Source organism: Equus caballus, chromosome 4, assembly GCF_041296265.1.
Source record: "Equus caballus isolate H_3958 breed thoroughbred chromosome 4, TB-T2T, whole genome shotgun sequence".
Lineage (NCBI taxonomy): Eukaryota > Metazoa > Chordata > Mammalia > Perissodactyla > Equidae > Equus > Equus caballus.
This window is the reverse complement of record NC_091687.1, coordinates 113,140,868-113,157,851: the sequence shown is the minus strand read 5'-3', so window position 1 is coordinate 113,157,851 and position 16,984 is coordinate 113,140,868. Positions and strand designations below refer to the sequence as shown.

Sequence of the window (16,984 nt, the reverse complement as noted above, 5' to 3'; positions counted from 1 at the left end):
TTTTGTTTTAAGGGTTGGAACGATATGAAAGTACATAAATGCTGGTGAGAAAGATCTGATTGAGAATATTGAAAAGACACAAGGATCATTAGAGCCAGGTCCTCAAGAAGAATACCTGTCAGTGGTATTGTACCCATTATACAGACGAGGAAACTATTTTGAGTGTATTTGCGCAGGATTACCAGCTGATAAGTGACTGGGACAGGATTTGGACACTCCAGCATTAAAATCTCTTTTTCTCTAATTCCGTGATATTTTTTCTTGTCTTGAATTTCTTGCTTAGAAGTTTGGCCCTAGCAGGCAGTGGACAGCTTCCATGCTTTCCAGCAGAGGGGCATAGGACAGTCTGATCTTCAGTCACGTGGCAGCAGCTGTGAGCAGGGCTGGGGCCACGCTGGTCATCTAGGCAAGCTGGCCCCAGGGAGGGAGGGAGGGGCACTGCTACAGAGCGACATGCTGGGCAACCTGGGTGTTCCTGAGTGATGCCTCTGTGTCTCTGAGGTCAGAAATGGGACGTCCGTGAGCTTTCTGTGTCAAAACTGTTGTAAAGTTTTTCGCTTTTCACATTAATGGGCCGAAAGTCATGGTGTTGTAGGAAATACAGAAATTATTAGACTGATAATCATAGCTATCGTTTGAGAGTTTACTATACGTCAAGAATGGTACTAATTGGGGCCGGCTCCGTGGCAGAGTGGTTAAGTTCATGCGCTCTGCTGCGGCGGCCCAGGGTTCGGATCCTGGACATGGACATGGCACTGCTCATCAGGCCACGTTGAGGCGGCGTCCCACATCCCACAACTAGAAGGACCGGTAATTAAGATATACAACTGTGTACAGGGCGGGTTTGGGGAGATTAAAAAAAAAAAAGAATGGTACTAATTAATTATAATTCTCCCAACACTCTTATGCTTAGGTACCTTATCTGTCAGTGCCTTTTGTTTTTGTTTTGAGGAAGATTAGCCCTGAGCTAACTGCTGAACTGCTGCCAATCCTCCTCTTTTTGCTGAGGAAGACTGGCCCTGAGTTAATATCCGTGCCCATCTTCCTCTACTTTATATGTGGGATGCCTACCACAGCATGGCTTGCCGAGCGGTGCCATGTCCACACCTGGGATCCAAACCAGTGAACCCCAGGCCGCTGAAGCAGAACGTGTGCACTTAACTGCTGCGCCACCGGGCCGGCCCCAGTGCTTTTTAAATATGGATTTATTAGTTCTAATTTCTCTACAGAAGAGTCTCAGATTCTGGTATATAGTCATTTGAAATGAATTTTCTTGAATATGAAAATCAGTTCCTTTTTGATTACGCTCTGGATATGTTGCTTAAAATCTTTTCAAGATTACAGGAACAATTGATGTTTTCCTTCTGCATGTGTGCTTTATTTATAGTTTTGGAAAATATGCCCCATGGAGCATATTTTGGTTCGCCTGGAATCGGATTCCCAGCCTGTGTCTAGGCGCCTGGTGAGCCTCATCTTTAACTCGTTCCTGCCCGTGAACCAGCCCGAGGAGGTGTGGTGTGAGCGCTGCGTCACCCTGGTCCAGATGAACCATGGAGCCGCCAGGAAGTTCTACCAGCACGCCCACAGGCACACCGCCTGCACGAACATAGGTACTGAGCACAGCCGCTCTGGTGCTTACGAGTTCTCCCTAAAGCAGAGTGTTACGTGGGCTCAGGGTTTGTCATTTTAATAAACTTTATGCTTTAATGAATTTCTTAATGGTTTCCCCTAATCTAATACTTTTATTTGGGATTATAATTTTACTATTAGAAAGATAATTTTGTTGAAGAAACACGTAAATTGTTTTTATCTTAAACATTTTAGCAAAGCTGATTCATGTGATTCGCCATTGCTTAAATGCCTGCATACGGAGGGCGGTAAGAGAGCAGCAAGAGGACCATGCTGAGAGGGAGAAGGAGAAGGAGAATGCGAGTGTAAGTGGAACGCGCCGCGTCTGGGGGAACGCCGGACCGTGCTACCTGGTGGGGACAAGGCAGGCGCCTCTACCTCTTTGCTTGGAAGAGGGCAGAGCATTAATCATTTCCACGGACTGTTTGTTAGGAATGTTTTTGTTTTCTGTTTGTTCCTTTAGTATTGATACTTCAATTCATTATTTTGGGGTATCACAAATCATGTTTTGAAAGAATTGCTGTATATTTTTTATAGTTCATTGTGAAGTTTGGGTAGGATTTAATTCAGAGGAAAGAGGAAAATTTATTATTGGTAGCACCCTGTCTCAAATTTTCTTTGCCTTAAGCTTCTCTGTATGTTTTAATTCGACCTGAGGGTAGCATATCTGCATTGGATTTTGGACACTGTTGTATTTTACAGGGACACGAGTGGTGGCCCCCAAGGATTTAGTCCTAGCCACTGCCGTAAGATTCTACTAGAAACATCTTGGGGTTGAATGTCTGGGAATGAGCTTTATTTAGAATTATCTTTTTTAAAAAAGTAATTTATCAAAGGAACTGTTGAGCTGTTATTCCTTCAGAGTCCAAAGTGACCAGTGATATAGTAAGAAAAGAATGTTTAAGCCTTAGACTTTTACTACTTAGAAGCAGTATCTTAAGCTTATAAGTAAACTCTCATGCGTATGTCCATTGAAAGTAAAATTTTTGGATAGTTTCGTAGTGCCCAACGAGGTTAGGAAATTGGCCTTTTAAAAAGAAAGTCACAAGACATTTTATCCTTTTGCTGAGCATGGTTCCTCATGTTGGCAACAAGGCAGGGTCCCTGCATGGTCTGATCTCGCCTCACTCCCCGTCCTGTGTGCTACCACCTCTGACAGAGGCTTGCTTCCTAGGCAAGGCTGGCAGGTTTGCTCAGAGCTGAAGTTTTGGCTTTGCTTGTTCATTGGTTTCACTCCAGCCTGCCTGCATTGTGAGGACAACAGTGCTGGTCACAGTTACTCCTACGCATGCTGCCATCGCACATGTGCCCATGGACTCACACCTAGTGGGGCCACCACTCCACCAGCCCAGCCCCTGTTTAAACATTTCCTTTTCTGTTTGTCTCAGCAAGGGAAAACAGATGTGGAATTAGAAGAGAAAAGAGTGTAGAAGAGTGAGTCTGGCTTTTATCCTAACAGCTGACGCTGACTAGTGGTTTCATCAGCTCCAGGCCGTTTCAGCCTGGATTTGGGAAATCCTCATCCGAGGGCATTCAGAGTTGCTTCTGCTTTTGGTTTTGGTGGAATTTGAGTTCCTCTCTTCAGAGTTTTCCCCTCAGTATGTGGATTGCATGGGCAGAATTTTTCAGGGAAGTCATCCCATTGCTTATAATACATCTTCAGAACCTTCACTGGAGATGCCAGCATGGTGACCTCAGTCCAGGACACAGGGCATTTGGGGAACCCCAGTGTGCAAAGTAGATGCAGCAGCGGGCAGTGAGCTAAAAGTGGCATGTGAAGGACTGAGCAGATCTCTCCGGGCCACCCTTGCAAACTCCTACTGATGGAAATGGTTTTGCAAAAGAGCAAGACATATTTTGTAACCTAACAGGTGAAAAACTATTACATTGTTTCATTATTGAAGGCACCCCCCCCCACCTCCATTGTTAAAACCCTAGCATTATTGAGAAACTTGTGGTTGTACAACATTTTATGTCAATATCTGTACCATTAGAAAAGGCAAGGTTTAGAAATATGTAGCTCCATTGTAACCTATGCTAGAAAAGAAATACAATTTGTCATATAGATCTTCTAATTTTAAGACTATCTAAATGGCTAAAAGCAACAATTTTTGAAGGATTCTTTTACTTTTTCTCATTGCTATCTACTAAAATCAAAGATGTTATCTGCCAAAAATAAAAAGGTGGCTTCCTATTTAATGAAATCTTGCTTAGGAACTTGGCAAAATTTTTGTAAAGAAGTAGTGACTTTCTCATGAAACTTTAATGGTAGGGCTGCTATGCTTATCAGTGGAACAGTAAAAAGTAAAATTAAATACAGAATGAAATTTTGTCAATCTGTTATTTGTATCATTCTTATAGTAGTTTCTAAGACTTTGGTAGTTTCATTGCTTTTTAAATTTGACAAAAACTCATTCAAAGTATTAAATGCCTATTGAAAAATTCAGCTTTCTATAGAAACTACCCTTAGGTTTTCTGTGTACCCCCATTAAACAAGTTAATTTTCTCCCCGGTATCTTTTTCCATTAAATTTGTATAGATAGCATAAAAATACCAATGCCTGAAATGAATCATCCTTTGCATCTGAAGGTTGTCCCCTTTCAGGAAGTTGTCTGCATTGGTATTTGCAGGTTATCAGACTCTTTGTTACAGTCACACCACAGGGCTCGTTAGCAGAGCCCATCAGTGTGGATCTGAGCTGGTCACGTCCGAGCGCAGCCTGCGGTGGTGGCAGTGTGGGTCTCTGGCTCTGTGGAGGAGAAGAGGAGTTTGTGAGAGCACACTTGTGGTTTAAACTGAACACGCAGAACATAGCAGTAGTTATTGCTCACTGCCACCACGAGTGCAGAAAATGTAAATCCGTCTATTATTTTAGAACAAACCAAAGAAGCCCATGATTGAGTGGGAGTTGATCATCGTCAGTCATTACACCAGAGTCTGGGGATCATACCCCACAAGCCCTGGAGGATGGCGGTGGCTGGCCAGAGGTACATCCAGTGTGGTCTGATGGGTGGAGTTGTAGCTGAGTCTCAGCAGTAATCACATTTAAATATATTAGGTTTTAGAGCCCTTCCCTTCCCCCATCAGTCTGTTCATATTGAGGTTTGTGGTGAGAAGTGACATCTTTTAACAAATCAGAAGCTGTATCTTGTGGTTTATACATGTTGATTTTTAGAGGATTTTTAATTCAGATAAACTGTTTATTGAAAGGATATAGGGTTAATTTAGAATTTATTTCTTGAGTGGGCTTTAAGAACAGGTTTACCTCTAATAGAGATTCTCAAATAGAGAATAAAGTCATTTTACGACTTGAAAAGAGACTTGATATCCTTTACATTTCTGCCTTAGGCCTGGAATTCTGGGATATGCTGTTATCTTAATACTTGTTATGGTTTGATTCTTTCACAATAAAATTATTTGTGTCTTAGGTTCTGGACAAAACACTGTCAGTAAGCGATGTTGCATCCATGGCAGGTTTATTAGAAATCGTTGTGATTCTATGGAAGAGCATTCACAGAAGTATGGAAAACAATAAAGAGGCCAGAGTTTACACCATTAACAAGTTTGCCTCTGTGCTCCCTGAGTACCTGGAAGTGTTCAAGGTAAGGCTGGCCGCGCTTGTCAGCAGGCTTGGTGAGATGGCACCGTGCAGTTTGCAGAAGTACCCGCACTCTTTCCTCTCTGTGCCTGGCTCCTCGTCTGTGGCAGGAGAGGCTGAGCCGGCACTCGCCCTGCAGGCCAGCCAGCCTCGCCCTTCTCAAGGATCGGGGACATGGCTCTTTCAGGGTCCTGTCCCAGCACCCAGGGAAGTGTTGGGCGAGCTCTCAGGTTTTCTGTCTCTAATAGTCTGGGACACGATTTTAGAATCCAGTCTCACTTGCTGGGAATTGAGAAAGAGGAGTCTGTGGACATCAAGATACACTAGCACCGAAGTTTTGGGGCAGTTTTAGGCATTTGGCAACACACTGTAAGCTAACATGTTTCTGACGTATCTGAGTTGTGTCTGCGTTCTTGGGACAGACAGACCCAGGTGTGTGACTTCTGTTTGGATGAAGGAAACCTTCTCATTCCTTGACTTCTTACTTCTGAAGGAAATTTATATTTCAAAAACAAAAATAAGACTGATAGCTAAAAATGCAAATTTGTTCCCAATTATGAAGAGAGCATGGTTTAAGTATAGAAAGATCATAGGTCTTATGAACCACCCTTCTTTCGGTAAATGTTACTCTTGGCTCTTCTACAACTGCTTATGTGTCCTGGGACCTCTTAGCTTTTCTGAGCTGTATTTCTGTGACTGTCGCATCTCTGAGCTTCATTCTGCCTCTAAAATACAAACGTGAGCTGCCCATGAAAGTAAATCTAGGTTGCCGAAGTTACTAGGGCATTTGAAAAGCTCAAAATAATTACACTGGGGTGAGAAACCAGCACTATCAGAAATCTCAGAAGATATACACAGAAGCCCATAGGACACTGGATGAGATGGCAAATGAGCAGTGTGGCCTGGGGATGTCCAGGAAGCCCAGGAAGGCCGTTAATTAATTCAGTTAGTTCCAAATGATTCTGGCAAGAGAGCCTCTCTCCCCTCAGTAGCTGAGAATATTGTGGTCATCCAATAAGTGAATATACAATCTATAACCCGCACATAGAGTGGAATCAGCAGCAATTACCAGTGTAATTCTGTAACATTAAGAAAATATTTTCCTTTTTTGTTAGGAGTTAGGGGTAAGGGTGGGTTTATTCTAACTGAATGCATATTAATTACAGATCAGATTTTGATGTTGCTCCTATTTCTGTTTCATGTATATTTTCAGGGAAATTGTTATTTCTTTTTCTTTTAGAATTCACCATCCCTCATTCTCCCAACCAAACAAGGATATTGTTTTGCTTTGTTTTCTTTTTGTTTTTTTTTTTTTTTGCTGAGGAAGATTTGCCCTGAGCTAACACCTGTGCCAGTCTTCTTCTATTTTATATGTGGGTTACCACCACAGCATGGCTGACAAGTGGTGTAGGTCTGTGCCTGGGATCTGAGCCCATGAACCCAGGCCGCCAAAGTGGAGTGCGCCGAATCTAACCACTACACCATGGGGCCAGCCCCAAGGATATTTTTTTTTTTTTAAGATTTTTAAAATTTTTTTTCCTTTTTCTCCCCAAAGCCCCCCAGTACATAGTTGTATATTCTTTGTTGTGGGTCCCTCCAGCTGTGGCATGTGGGACGCTGCCTCAGCGTGGTTTGATGAGCAGTGCCATGTCCGCGCCCAGGATTCGAACCAATGAAACACTGGGCTGCCGGCAGCGGAGCGCACGAACTCAACCACTCAGCCACGGGGCCAGCCCCAAGGATATTTTTTATTGAGTGTTCTTGATTGAGTCTGGTCTACTGTTTGCTTTATTGTTGTAATAATAATAATGTAGCTACAGTTTTTCAGCACTACCATGTACTAGGTACTGTCATTGGTTCTGATGTGGTTTACCTCACTCAGTTCTCCTAATAACTCTTTCCCGTTTTGCAGAGGAGGAAACTGAGACTCAGAGACTCCAACCTCTTTGCTCTGTGTTCCAGCTAGTTAGCTTGTGGAATCTGATTGGACTTGGATTTGGCAAAGTAGCTCCAAAGTCTGTACATTTTCCATTAAACTGCCGTCTTCCTAAAGATATTCTCATTATTTTATTTAAAATTTTTTCTTTGACTAGTTTCATTCTCTTGAGATTTATGTTCAGGATACCAAGTGTGTAGAGTTAATTTTTTTCCTTTCATCAGTATTTTTACAATAGACGTTAGTGCCTTGACACAAGGAATTTTGTCTATTCTGGGTACTGATGTATCCCCAGGATCTAGATTGGTGCCTGGTACACAGTAGGTGCTTAATAAATATCTGGAAAAATTAATGCATCACACAAAGTCGTGGAATATCATATAAAACGTTGAGAATACGTCTCAAATGTGAAGTTTACCAATAGGTGTAAGTTTTCCTGTTGAGCATTGGGAGGATTACTCTAGTTCCTACTGAGTGACTTTGAAAATAGGTTATTGGGAAGCTTTATGAACAGGCTTTCAAAACGTCATCGTGTTTAAATACCCTTTTGTTTTGTTTTCTTTTTATGCTTTTAGGATGATCGGTGTAAGATCCCTTTGTTCATGCTGATGTCCTTCATGCCTGCTTCTGCTGTGCCTGCATTCAGGTATTCTCTCTGCTTTTCAGGACAGCAGTGAGGTGGGAATCCTGCGTCATTGTGCTTAGGTGTCAGATGAATGTCAGATTCAGCAGACTGTCACACCTCAGTTCCAAGTCCAAAGCCACTTCCTCCCTCCTGTCTCCCTCTCCCTGTGGCAGGGAAAATAGCCGGGTGCAATTTCTGGTGGCTCTGGAGTGCTAAGGAAGGTAGGAGGAGACTACGTGGCACTAAAACAGTCTCTGAGCTGTAACGTCTGGGCTATTTGTAAAGCCCGATGTGATGAGACTCTGAAGCTGTTATCCGCCATGGAGCCGTGGGCTGCATGTGGCTCTGACGGCTGGAACATGGCTCTCTGGGTTGAGAGGTGCTGTGAGTGCAGAATGCACACACCGAGACTTGGTGTGAAAAGAAGAATGTAAAGTATCTCATTAGTAGTTTTCTATGTTGATTACATCTTAAAATGATGTTGTGGATAGATTGGGTTAAATAAGATATATTATTGAAATTAATTTTACCTGTCTCTCTTTGCTTTTTTAAATGTGGCTACTAGAAAATTAAAAATGACTTACATGGCCTGCTTTTGTGGCTTGCATTATATGTTTTTTTGGACGATGTTGCTCGAGTGTTGGTTATTATCTCAGTAAAAATTACTTATTTTTATTCATATTATGAAAAATGGATGTTTTGATGCTAAACAAAAATTATTCCTCCAAAATTAGGGTTCTTTGCTCTAGAGTCTGACAGAGGTGACACAGATATGAAAGGCTGGGGGTTTTATGTGACTGATGTGTTCTTGATAACTTAATACCTATGTTGGTATGTCTGGACTGTGTTGAGTCTAATATTCCTAAAGCTGCTTTCAAATTCAGTATTTTGTATTGAAACTTATCTCCTGTAGTAATTGTGAGAAAACAATATAATTATTCTGCAGCAGAGAATGTCCAAGAGTTCCTGTGATAGGAAGGGCTTAAGTACCCTCAATTTTTGGCTTCTTTATTTTCCTCACCTTTTAGAAAAGTGGGAAATTGTTATTGAAATATGAGATCTGATTTTGTGTATTTGACATTTTCAGCTGTGGTGTGATTTCCACGTTAAGAAACCAAGAGGAAGGAGCAGCAGACAAGAGCTACTGCACTTTGTTAGACTGTCTCTGCTCCTGGGGACAAGTGGGACACATTCTGGAACTCATCTGTGACTGGCTGCCAGATGAGCAGCCCCAGAGTAAGGTATATTTGTATCATGTTTCTTTAAATTTGCTGAATGAGGATAACTCTGTATTAGAAATCTGCATGGTTTCCCGGAAACATATGTTTTATTTATCAGTTTACTGCTCTCTGTTCTTTCAGAGTAACTCAGTGTCTAAACGTAAAGTGCAAATCCGTGATACACGCCCAGTCAAACCCGAATTGGCGTTGGTTTACATAGAGTATCTGCTGACCCATCCGGAGAATCGAGAGTGCCTGCTATCGGCTCCCCGAAAGAAGCTTAACCATCTTTTGAAAGCACTTGAAACGTCCAAGGTAACTTTCTAGAACAAATACAGGCCCTGTGAACGTTGAGTGATTCCATGAGTCATAGGAGTGATAAAGTAAGATTAAATTTTTCATATTTGTAGTATAAATTTTTCCAGCGGGAAAGGAGTTGTGTTATCTGGCCCCTTCCTCCAGTGTACAGGCGAGGACATCAAACTCAGGTGACTAACTGGGTGGCAAGATGGGGACTAGGTCACAATTTCCAGGCCTTTCAGCCAAGTGGTGTTCAGAGCCCAGTGTTTTGTCAAGGCTGACTCCTGCGAATAACCCTGTTTTTGTGAACACGGGTCTGCAGGAAGACTTCCTGTCACCCTCAAGCTCTGTTGCTCTGCTCCTGCCCATTGTCGTGGGAATCCTGATTTCCCCTCAGTCCTTGGCAGGCTTTTCTAGGAATCGGTGGAGCATTCCTGTGAATTCACCATTTTCCTCCTCTCCTTCCTGGCTCTCTGGCCATCTCCTCCAGGGCCAGGCCTCAGAAACAGCCTGTTAGTGCTGCTGAGCTTGGTTGTGCCAGTGGCAGAGCCTCCGGTGCACCAGCGCCGGGCACCAGGTGGGAGAGGAGGGAGGTCTGAAGGGGAGAGGTGCACAGCACTCAGGGGAGGAGGTGGCGGGGCTGATGGCAAGCCCAGTACCTGGCCATGCGCTCCCTCAAGGCTCTCCAGCGTTCATGTCCAGGTGGGGGTGGGCAGCGCTGGGATTTTGCCCATGGACTAAGCTGGGCACCGGCTGCACTGGTGTAGAAAGTAGGGCTGCCTGTGGGTTCTGGGAAAAGGGTGGATGTATTTCCCGTCAGGCTTTCCTAGCAGGGGCACAAATGGTATTGTCACCTATTCAATGCTGGTGGGACACCCACCCCTCCATTGTGACAGCCAAACCCACTCCCACACATTTCCAAACACTCACGCTGCTCCTGCTGGGTGCAAGATGAGGGAGTTGCAGGCAGGCGGGAGGGTCTCACTCTGCCTGAGTGGCGAGGGACTGTTCCTGGGAGGCACTGCCTCTCTCTCTGTGTTGTCGGTCTGTCCTAACAGCACCGTCTTTCTTTGCAGACCTGGCCTCTCACCCCCAGCAGGCCAGAACCTACCCCAGGGGCAAAGGCTTTAACATACTCGCTCCTGACAGCTCCTTAAGCAATAACTTAAAGTTACGTTCTTGAGGGGAGAGGAAGGGAAGACACTGCAGACTTCTCAGAAGGCTTTGCTGTGCTGCTGAATCACCTCTGTTGCTCCACGTGTCCCTCTTGAAGCGCAGCTTTGTCAGGTGCTTCCGATCATCCTGGCCATGACTTATCAGTCAGAACGCAGCCTACAGATTTTTTTATTTTACAGGTGGATCTGGAATCAATTTTGCAATTGCCAGGTGTGAAACCTCACAACTTTAATGAAGCAACTGCCCTGCGAGCCTTCAGCCTCTATTGTCGGTTGAGTATTCATCTTCAGCACAAGGTGCGTCCGTCCCTGGCTCTGTATCAGAATAAGAAGCGCATTGGCACGGCTGGCCTAGTACTAATTCATCTTTCTGTTGTTGGACAGTTCTGCTCAGAAGGAAAGGTTTACCTGTCCCCTTTGGAAGACACTGGGTTTTGGTTAGAAAGCAAAGTTTTATCTTTTATCCAAGATCAAGAAGAAGAATATCTGAAGCTTCATAGGGTCGTTTATCAGCAAATTATCCAGGTTAGAAGTCTTAAGACGCAGAAACCTTTTTATTTACGAAGTTTGTGATGTGTTTCAAGATTTTATTTTCTGTTTTAAAGTTGTAACTTTAGACGTAATGTTGCTCTTCTTAAATCCTTACAGCGGCATTTAAAGATCTGTAGTTTATCTTTTCTCAAAGTATAGACTGCATAATTTTAAGGTAATTTTACACATTCCATGTAATAGTGTTCAGTAATGTTTATGGAATTACGTAAAATGTGTTTCTGGATTTCTTATCAAAACAAAAATTAGAATTAATGTGTCTTTGTGGGAATCCTTTATAAAAATATCTGCTTTGTAAGATAACTGGTAGGACATCAGATGTGAGAGGCTTTGCAAGCCTGGATTTGTTCCCTTTTTTCCCTTTCTGTGGCCTTTGTTGGTAAATCACATCAGCACATCTGTCTCTTACAGACCTACCTGACCGTGTGTAAAGATGTTGTTATGGTTGGCCTTGGCGATTGTAAGTTTCAGATACAGCTTTTACAGTGGAGTCTTGGAATCATGCAAACAGGTATACTTCGTTCATTAAAGGACTAGTTTAGAGCAATTAATAATCAAAACCACTTCCTCTCTCCCTCCCTTACTTTTCTGGTCAGCACTCTTGCTTTTTTTGTGTGTGTATGTATGAGGTAGATTGGTCCTGAGCTAACATCTGTTGCCAGTCTTCCTCTTTGTGCTTCAGGAGGATTATCGCTGAGCTAAGATCTGTGCCAGTCTTCCTCTATTTTATATGGGATGCCACCACAGTGTGGCTTGATGAGCAGTTCTAGGTCCGTGCCCAGGATCTGAACCTGTGAACCCTGCAGCCAGGAAGTTCACAGGTGTTTCTGGCATTGGATGTGATGAAGTCCAGTTTCTGACGGGGCCTTGGGCTTCTGCTCCTTGCAGTTTGCTTGATTGTCAGGGGACTTGCCGTGTGGGAGGCTAGCGCAGTGGCAGCCCCTTGCCTCTCTGCTGCTCCCCACTGGCATCTGTATGGCAAAGCTCACAGAATAGTTCTCTTATCTGCTCTGGACACTGGGGATGGTAAGTCAGGGGATGTTCAATGCCCCCTAGAACCCCTGGGAAGTGTGTGTTACCCCACGGACAGGGGTGACAGGGTCAGCCCTGGGACTCATCCCATGGTGCTCATGCTGGCTGCATACTAGGTGCTAAGTGAAATGTGTTCAGTGAGGGAGTGAGAAGTCTGCCTCCTTATAGGTGGTCTGGGCAGGCTGGCCACTGGAGCTGGGCTGTGTGATGTTCTGGAGCATCCTACCCGTGGGTCCCCAGGCCAGCTTCTCACAGCCTATCACATGATGGCGGGAGGAGTTGGGGTATGGTCCAGAGTGTCTCCTCCACCTCTGGTCACACTGGCTAAGAAGTATCCTGCTGGGCTGTGACCCACAACCCTGACCCTGCCGCCTCCCTGGGGTAGCTGAATTGCTGTATGGAGCTGTTTCTAAATTTTCTGAGTTGTTCTTACTACACATCCCCACGCTATGTTTGGTTCTTTCTGAGATCTATGGAAACTTGAAAATTTGACATTTAAATTCCTTTAAGCCTACATATTTACTAGAAGAGATTGAAAATGATATAATCTAGCAAATTCAACATTAAGTTTTGAAAATTAGATTCAATGAGTCAATAGTTAAGTTCACAGTTAGTCATCTGGAGTCTTCAGTCTCGTCATGCAGACCCCAGAGGATTCTTGTCAGCAACTTCCGCCGTGTTTTTCTCTCCGTGCTTCTGGCACTGAGGTTGGTACTTGTGCTGTGCTGGAGCTGGGGTACTGGCCACTCTGTTCTGCTGTTTCGAGTATACATCCCCTTGAATTAATCTGTACTCACAAGCAAGATTATACATTATTTATTTAAAATATCCACAAAGACTAAGTATTAAATAAAACAAATATTTTGTTTTAAAGTCTAGCTTTCTTTTGTTTAACTCTTTATAACTCTTACTTTCTATTGTGAAAACAGCAGGTTAAACTTAAGCTTAATGATTGAAACATTAAAAATAATTTGCATCATTTAAATTTCATTTATCATTTAGGAATTATTTTCTCCTAAGAACTGAATCTATTTTTTGTATTTATAAAATTCATTTTCCAGGGAGCTAAATAGAATTTCGATCTCAGTGTAACTAGTTTCATTGTATAGAGGCGTCTCTTCCCCCAAAATGAGGCCCTAAGCTATTGACTTTATCTTTGACCAAACTGAAGCAATCTTTGTACTTATACTTTCCAATAATCAGCATTTCCCAGGAAAGAATCAACTGTGTGGTCATTTTTTATAGTCTTGTCACAAATAGGATTATACTTAGCAATTTAGCTAGGTAGACCCAGAGTCCACTGATCACTGGACTTTTTGCTCTACTTGAAAGAGTCCTAATAAAGCGTTTTAATTAAAGCCAGTCGCATTTATATTAATATTTAAGTATGGCGTTTTCTATGCTGAAGTGCATATTCCAGAAGAGAGGTCCTTGAATACAGCTGAGTCCCCACACATAACCCAAATGTAAAAATCTAAGCTCACAAAAATGCAGGTGTTTCTGCTCTAACACAGTGTGTGTGTTTCAAAAAACACCATGCATTCTGCAAAATCAGGGACTAAAAGTCAGAGGCTTTTGGGAAAGATGACTGTGCAGATACTCAGTGACACTTATTGACAGCGCTAGTACATGGTCATCTTAGCAAGAAGTAATGAGTACAATGAAAAAGGAAGGTTAAATTTCTAATAAATAAACCTTACAGTAAATATAGGACTTTGCCTTCAATGAAAAGGTAAAGGGAGATTGATGGAGACCGCGGCCACCTGGTAGAGCTGGAGAGAGCTGGGCAGGAGGGACTCCCGGGACAGAGCACGCGCCTGTCTGAGCCAGAAGGAGGACGCTCCACAGGCTCGTACGCTGAGCTAGTTCTCTGTGACTGCTGCCCTGGGCCGGGCTAGTGAGCTTCTGCTCATTTGCAGACACGTGATAGCCTGAGATATTAACTGCTGGGAAAATCCTAGCAGCCAGCACGCCATCAGTGTCAAACTGACATCTCTCCCAGCCCAGCAACTGTTTGTGAGCTGATTCACTCTCAAGAAGTAATAACTTCCAAAGTCAATGTCTTCTACTGTACATTCCTATGAATTCTGATACATCTTTAGTAATTTGTGCTGTTTTACTTAACCACTATCTCTCTCTATATTTGGTTATAAGGCACATACTGCTTGAACATAATGAAATAGCTTTGAATTAGAATTTTCAACTTTCCAGGTTTTTGTCACTAATTAAAAGTACTGACTAAGTGTGTGGTTCTCCCCCATGAACCATGACTGTGAGGATGGATGTCAGAAGACTGGCCCTCTTCTTTTCAGGGTCCTTTACGCTTCAGCACATCAGTCTCTGTGCTGCTCGTGTTTGATTTAGCCCAGCATTTCCTTGCTCACCCACATATGTGGAGAATGTGTGTCCCTTTGCCTTCTTTTATTATTATTATTATTTTTAATTTTTTAAAATTTTTTTATTATTTTTTATTGAGTTAATGATAGGTTACAATCTTGTGAAATTTCAGTTGTACATTATTGTCTGTCAGTCGTGTTGTAGGTGCACCCCTTCACCCTTTGTGCCCACCCCCCACCCCACCTTTCCCCTGGTATCCACTGATCTGTTCTCTTTGTCCACATGTTTAAATTCCTCATATGAGTGGAGTCATACAGAGATTGTCCTTCTCTATCTGACTTATTTCACTTAACATAATTCCCTCAAGGTCCATCCATGTTGTTGCAAATGGGACGATTTTGTTCTGTTTTACAGCTGAGTAGTGTTCCATTGTATATATATACCACATCTTCTTTATCCAATCATCTGTTGATGGGCACTTAGGTTGCTTCCACGTCTTGGCTATTGTAAATAATGCTGCAGTGAACATGGAGGTGCATAGGACTTTTGGAATTGTTGACTTCAGGTTCTTTGGATAGATACCCAGTAGCGGGATAGCTGGATCGTATGGTAGTTCTATTTTTAACTTTGTGAGTAATCTCCGTACTGTTTTCCATAGTGGCTGCACCAGTTTGCATTCCCACCAGCAGTGTATGAGGGTTCCTTTTTCTCCACAACCTCTCCAACATTTGTTACTATTAGTTTTAGATATTTTTGTCATTCTAATGGGTGTAAGGTGGTATCTTAGTGTAGTTTTGATTTGCATTTCCCTGATGATCAGCGATGATGAACACCTTTTCATGTGTCTATTGGCCATCTGTATCTCTCCTTTGGAGAAATGTCTGTTCATGTCTCCAACCCATTTTTTGATGGGGCTGATTGATTTTTTGTTGTTGAGTTGTGTGAGTTCTTTATATATTATGGATATTAAGCCTTTCTCAGATGTATTACTTGCAAATATTTTTTCTCAGTTAGTGGGTTGTTTTTTTGTTTTAATCCTGTTTTCCTTTGCCTTGAAGAAGCTCTTTAGTCTGATGAAGTACCATTTGTTTATTCTTTCTATTGTTTCCCTTCTCTGAAAAGACATGGTGTCCGAAAAGATCCTTTTAATACTGATGTCACAGAGTGTACTGCCTACATTTTCTTCTAGAAACCTTATGGTTTCAGGTCTCAGCTTTAGGTCTTTGATCCATTTTGAGTTTATTTTGGTGAATGGTGAAAAAGAATGGTCAATTTTCATTCTTTTACACGTGGCTTTCCAGTTTTCCCAGCACCATTTGTTGAAAAGACTTTCTTTTCTCCATCGTATGCCCTCAGCTCCTTTGTCAAAGATAAGCTGTCCATAGATGTGTGGTTTTATTTCTGGGCTTTCAATTCTATTCCATTGATCTGTGCACCTGTTTCTCTACCAGTATCATGCTGTTTTGATTACTGTAGCTTCATAGTATGTTTTGAAGTCAGGGATTGTGATGTCTCCAGCTTTGTTCTTTTTTCTCAGGATTGCTTTAGCAATTCGGGGTCTTTTGTTGCCCCATATGAATTGTAGGATTCTTTGTTCAATTTCTGTAAAGAATGTCATTGGGATTCTGATTGGGATAGCATTGAATCTGTAGATTGCTTTAGGTAGTATGGACATTTTAACTATGTTTATTCTTCCAATCCATGTACATTTGGAATATCTTTCCATCTCTTTATGTCATCATCCATTTCTTTCAGAAAAGCCTTGTAATTTTCATTGTATAAGTCTTTCACTTCCTTAGTTAAATTCACCCTGAGGTATTTTATTCTTTTTGTTGCGATTGTGAATGGTATTGTGTTCTTAAGTTCTTTTTCTGTTAGTTCGTTATTAGAGTATAGAAATGCTACTGATTTATGTAAATTGATTTTATACCTGCAACTTTGCTGTAGTTGCTGATTACTTCTAAAAGTTTTCCAATGGATTCTTTGGGGTTCTCTATATATAAGATCATGTCGTCTGCAAACAGCGAGAGTTTCACTTCTTCCCTCCCTATTTGGATTCCTTTTATTCCTTCTTCTTGCCTAATTGCTCTGGCCAGGACCTCCAGTACTGTGTTAAATAAGAGTGGTGATAGAGGGCATCCTTGTCTCGTTCCTGTTTTCAGGGGGATGACACTCAGTTTTTGCCCATTGAGTATGATGTGGGCTGTGGGTTTGTCATATATGGCCTTTATGATGTTGAGGTAGTTCCCTTCTATCCCCATTTTGTTCAGAGTTTTTATCATAAATGGCTGTTGGGTCTTGTCAAATGCTTTCTCTACATCTATTGAGATGATCATGTGGTTTTTATTCCTCAGTTTGTTGATGTTGGTGTATCACGTTGATTGATTTGCGGATGTTGAACTTTCCCTGTGTCCCTGGTATGAATCCCACTTGATCATGATGTATGAGCCTTTTGATGAATTGCTGAATTTGAGTTGCTGTAATTTTGTGGAGAATTTTTGCATCTATGTTCATCAGCGATATTGGCCTGTAGTTCTCCTTTTTTGTGCTGTCCTTGTCAGGCTTTGGTATCAGCATGATATT

The 16,984-nt window shown here is 42.3% G+C and overlaps 1 protein-coding gene across 3 annotated transcripts in view; it reads left to right on the top strand.

Annotated features, from left to right (window-relative positions):
- The window catches only part of NCAPG2 (non-SMC condensin II complex subunit G2), a 71,895-nt gene that overhangs the window by 32,831 nt on the left and 22,080 nt on the right, over positions 1–16,984 (top strand). For all 3 annotated transcript variants that reach the window (XM_001915105.5, XM_005613932.4, XM_023640123.2), the window contains exons 14-22: positions 1,388–1,610; positions 1,825–1,934; positions 5,058–5,231; positions 7,739–7,809; positions 8,876–9,029; positions 9,150–9,323; positions 10,664–10,780; positions 10,868–11,008; positions 11,444–11,543. In XM_001915105.5, the coding sequence (XP_001915140.1) occupies positions 1,388–1,610; positions 1,825–1,934; positions 5,058–5,231; positions 7,739–7,809; positions 8,876–9,029; positions 9,150–9,323; positions 10,664–10,780; positions 10,868–11,008; positions 11,444–11,543 (1,264 nt within the window). The remainder of the gene's footprint in view (positions 1–1,387; positions 1,611–1,824; positions 1,935–5,057; positions 5,232–7,738; positions 7,810–8,875; positions 9,030–9,149; positions 9,324–10,663; positions 10,781–10,867; positions 11,009–11,443; positions 11,544–16,984) is intronic.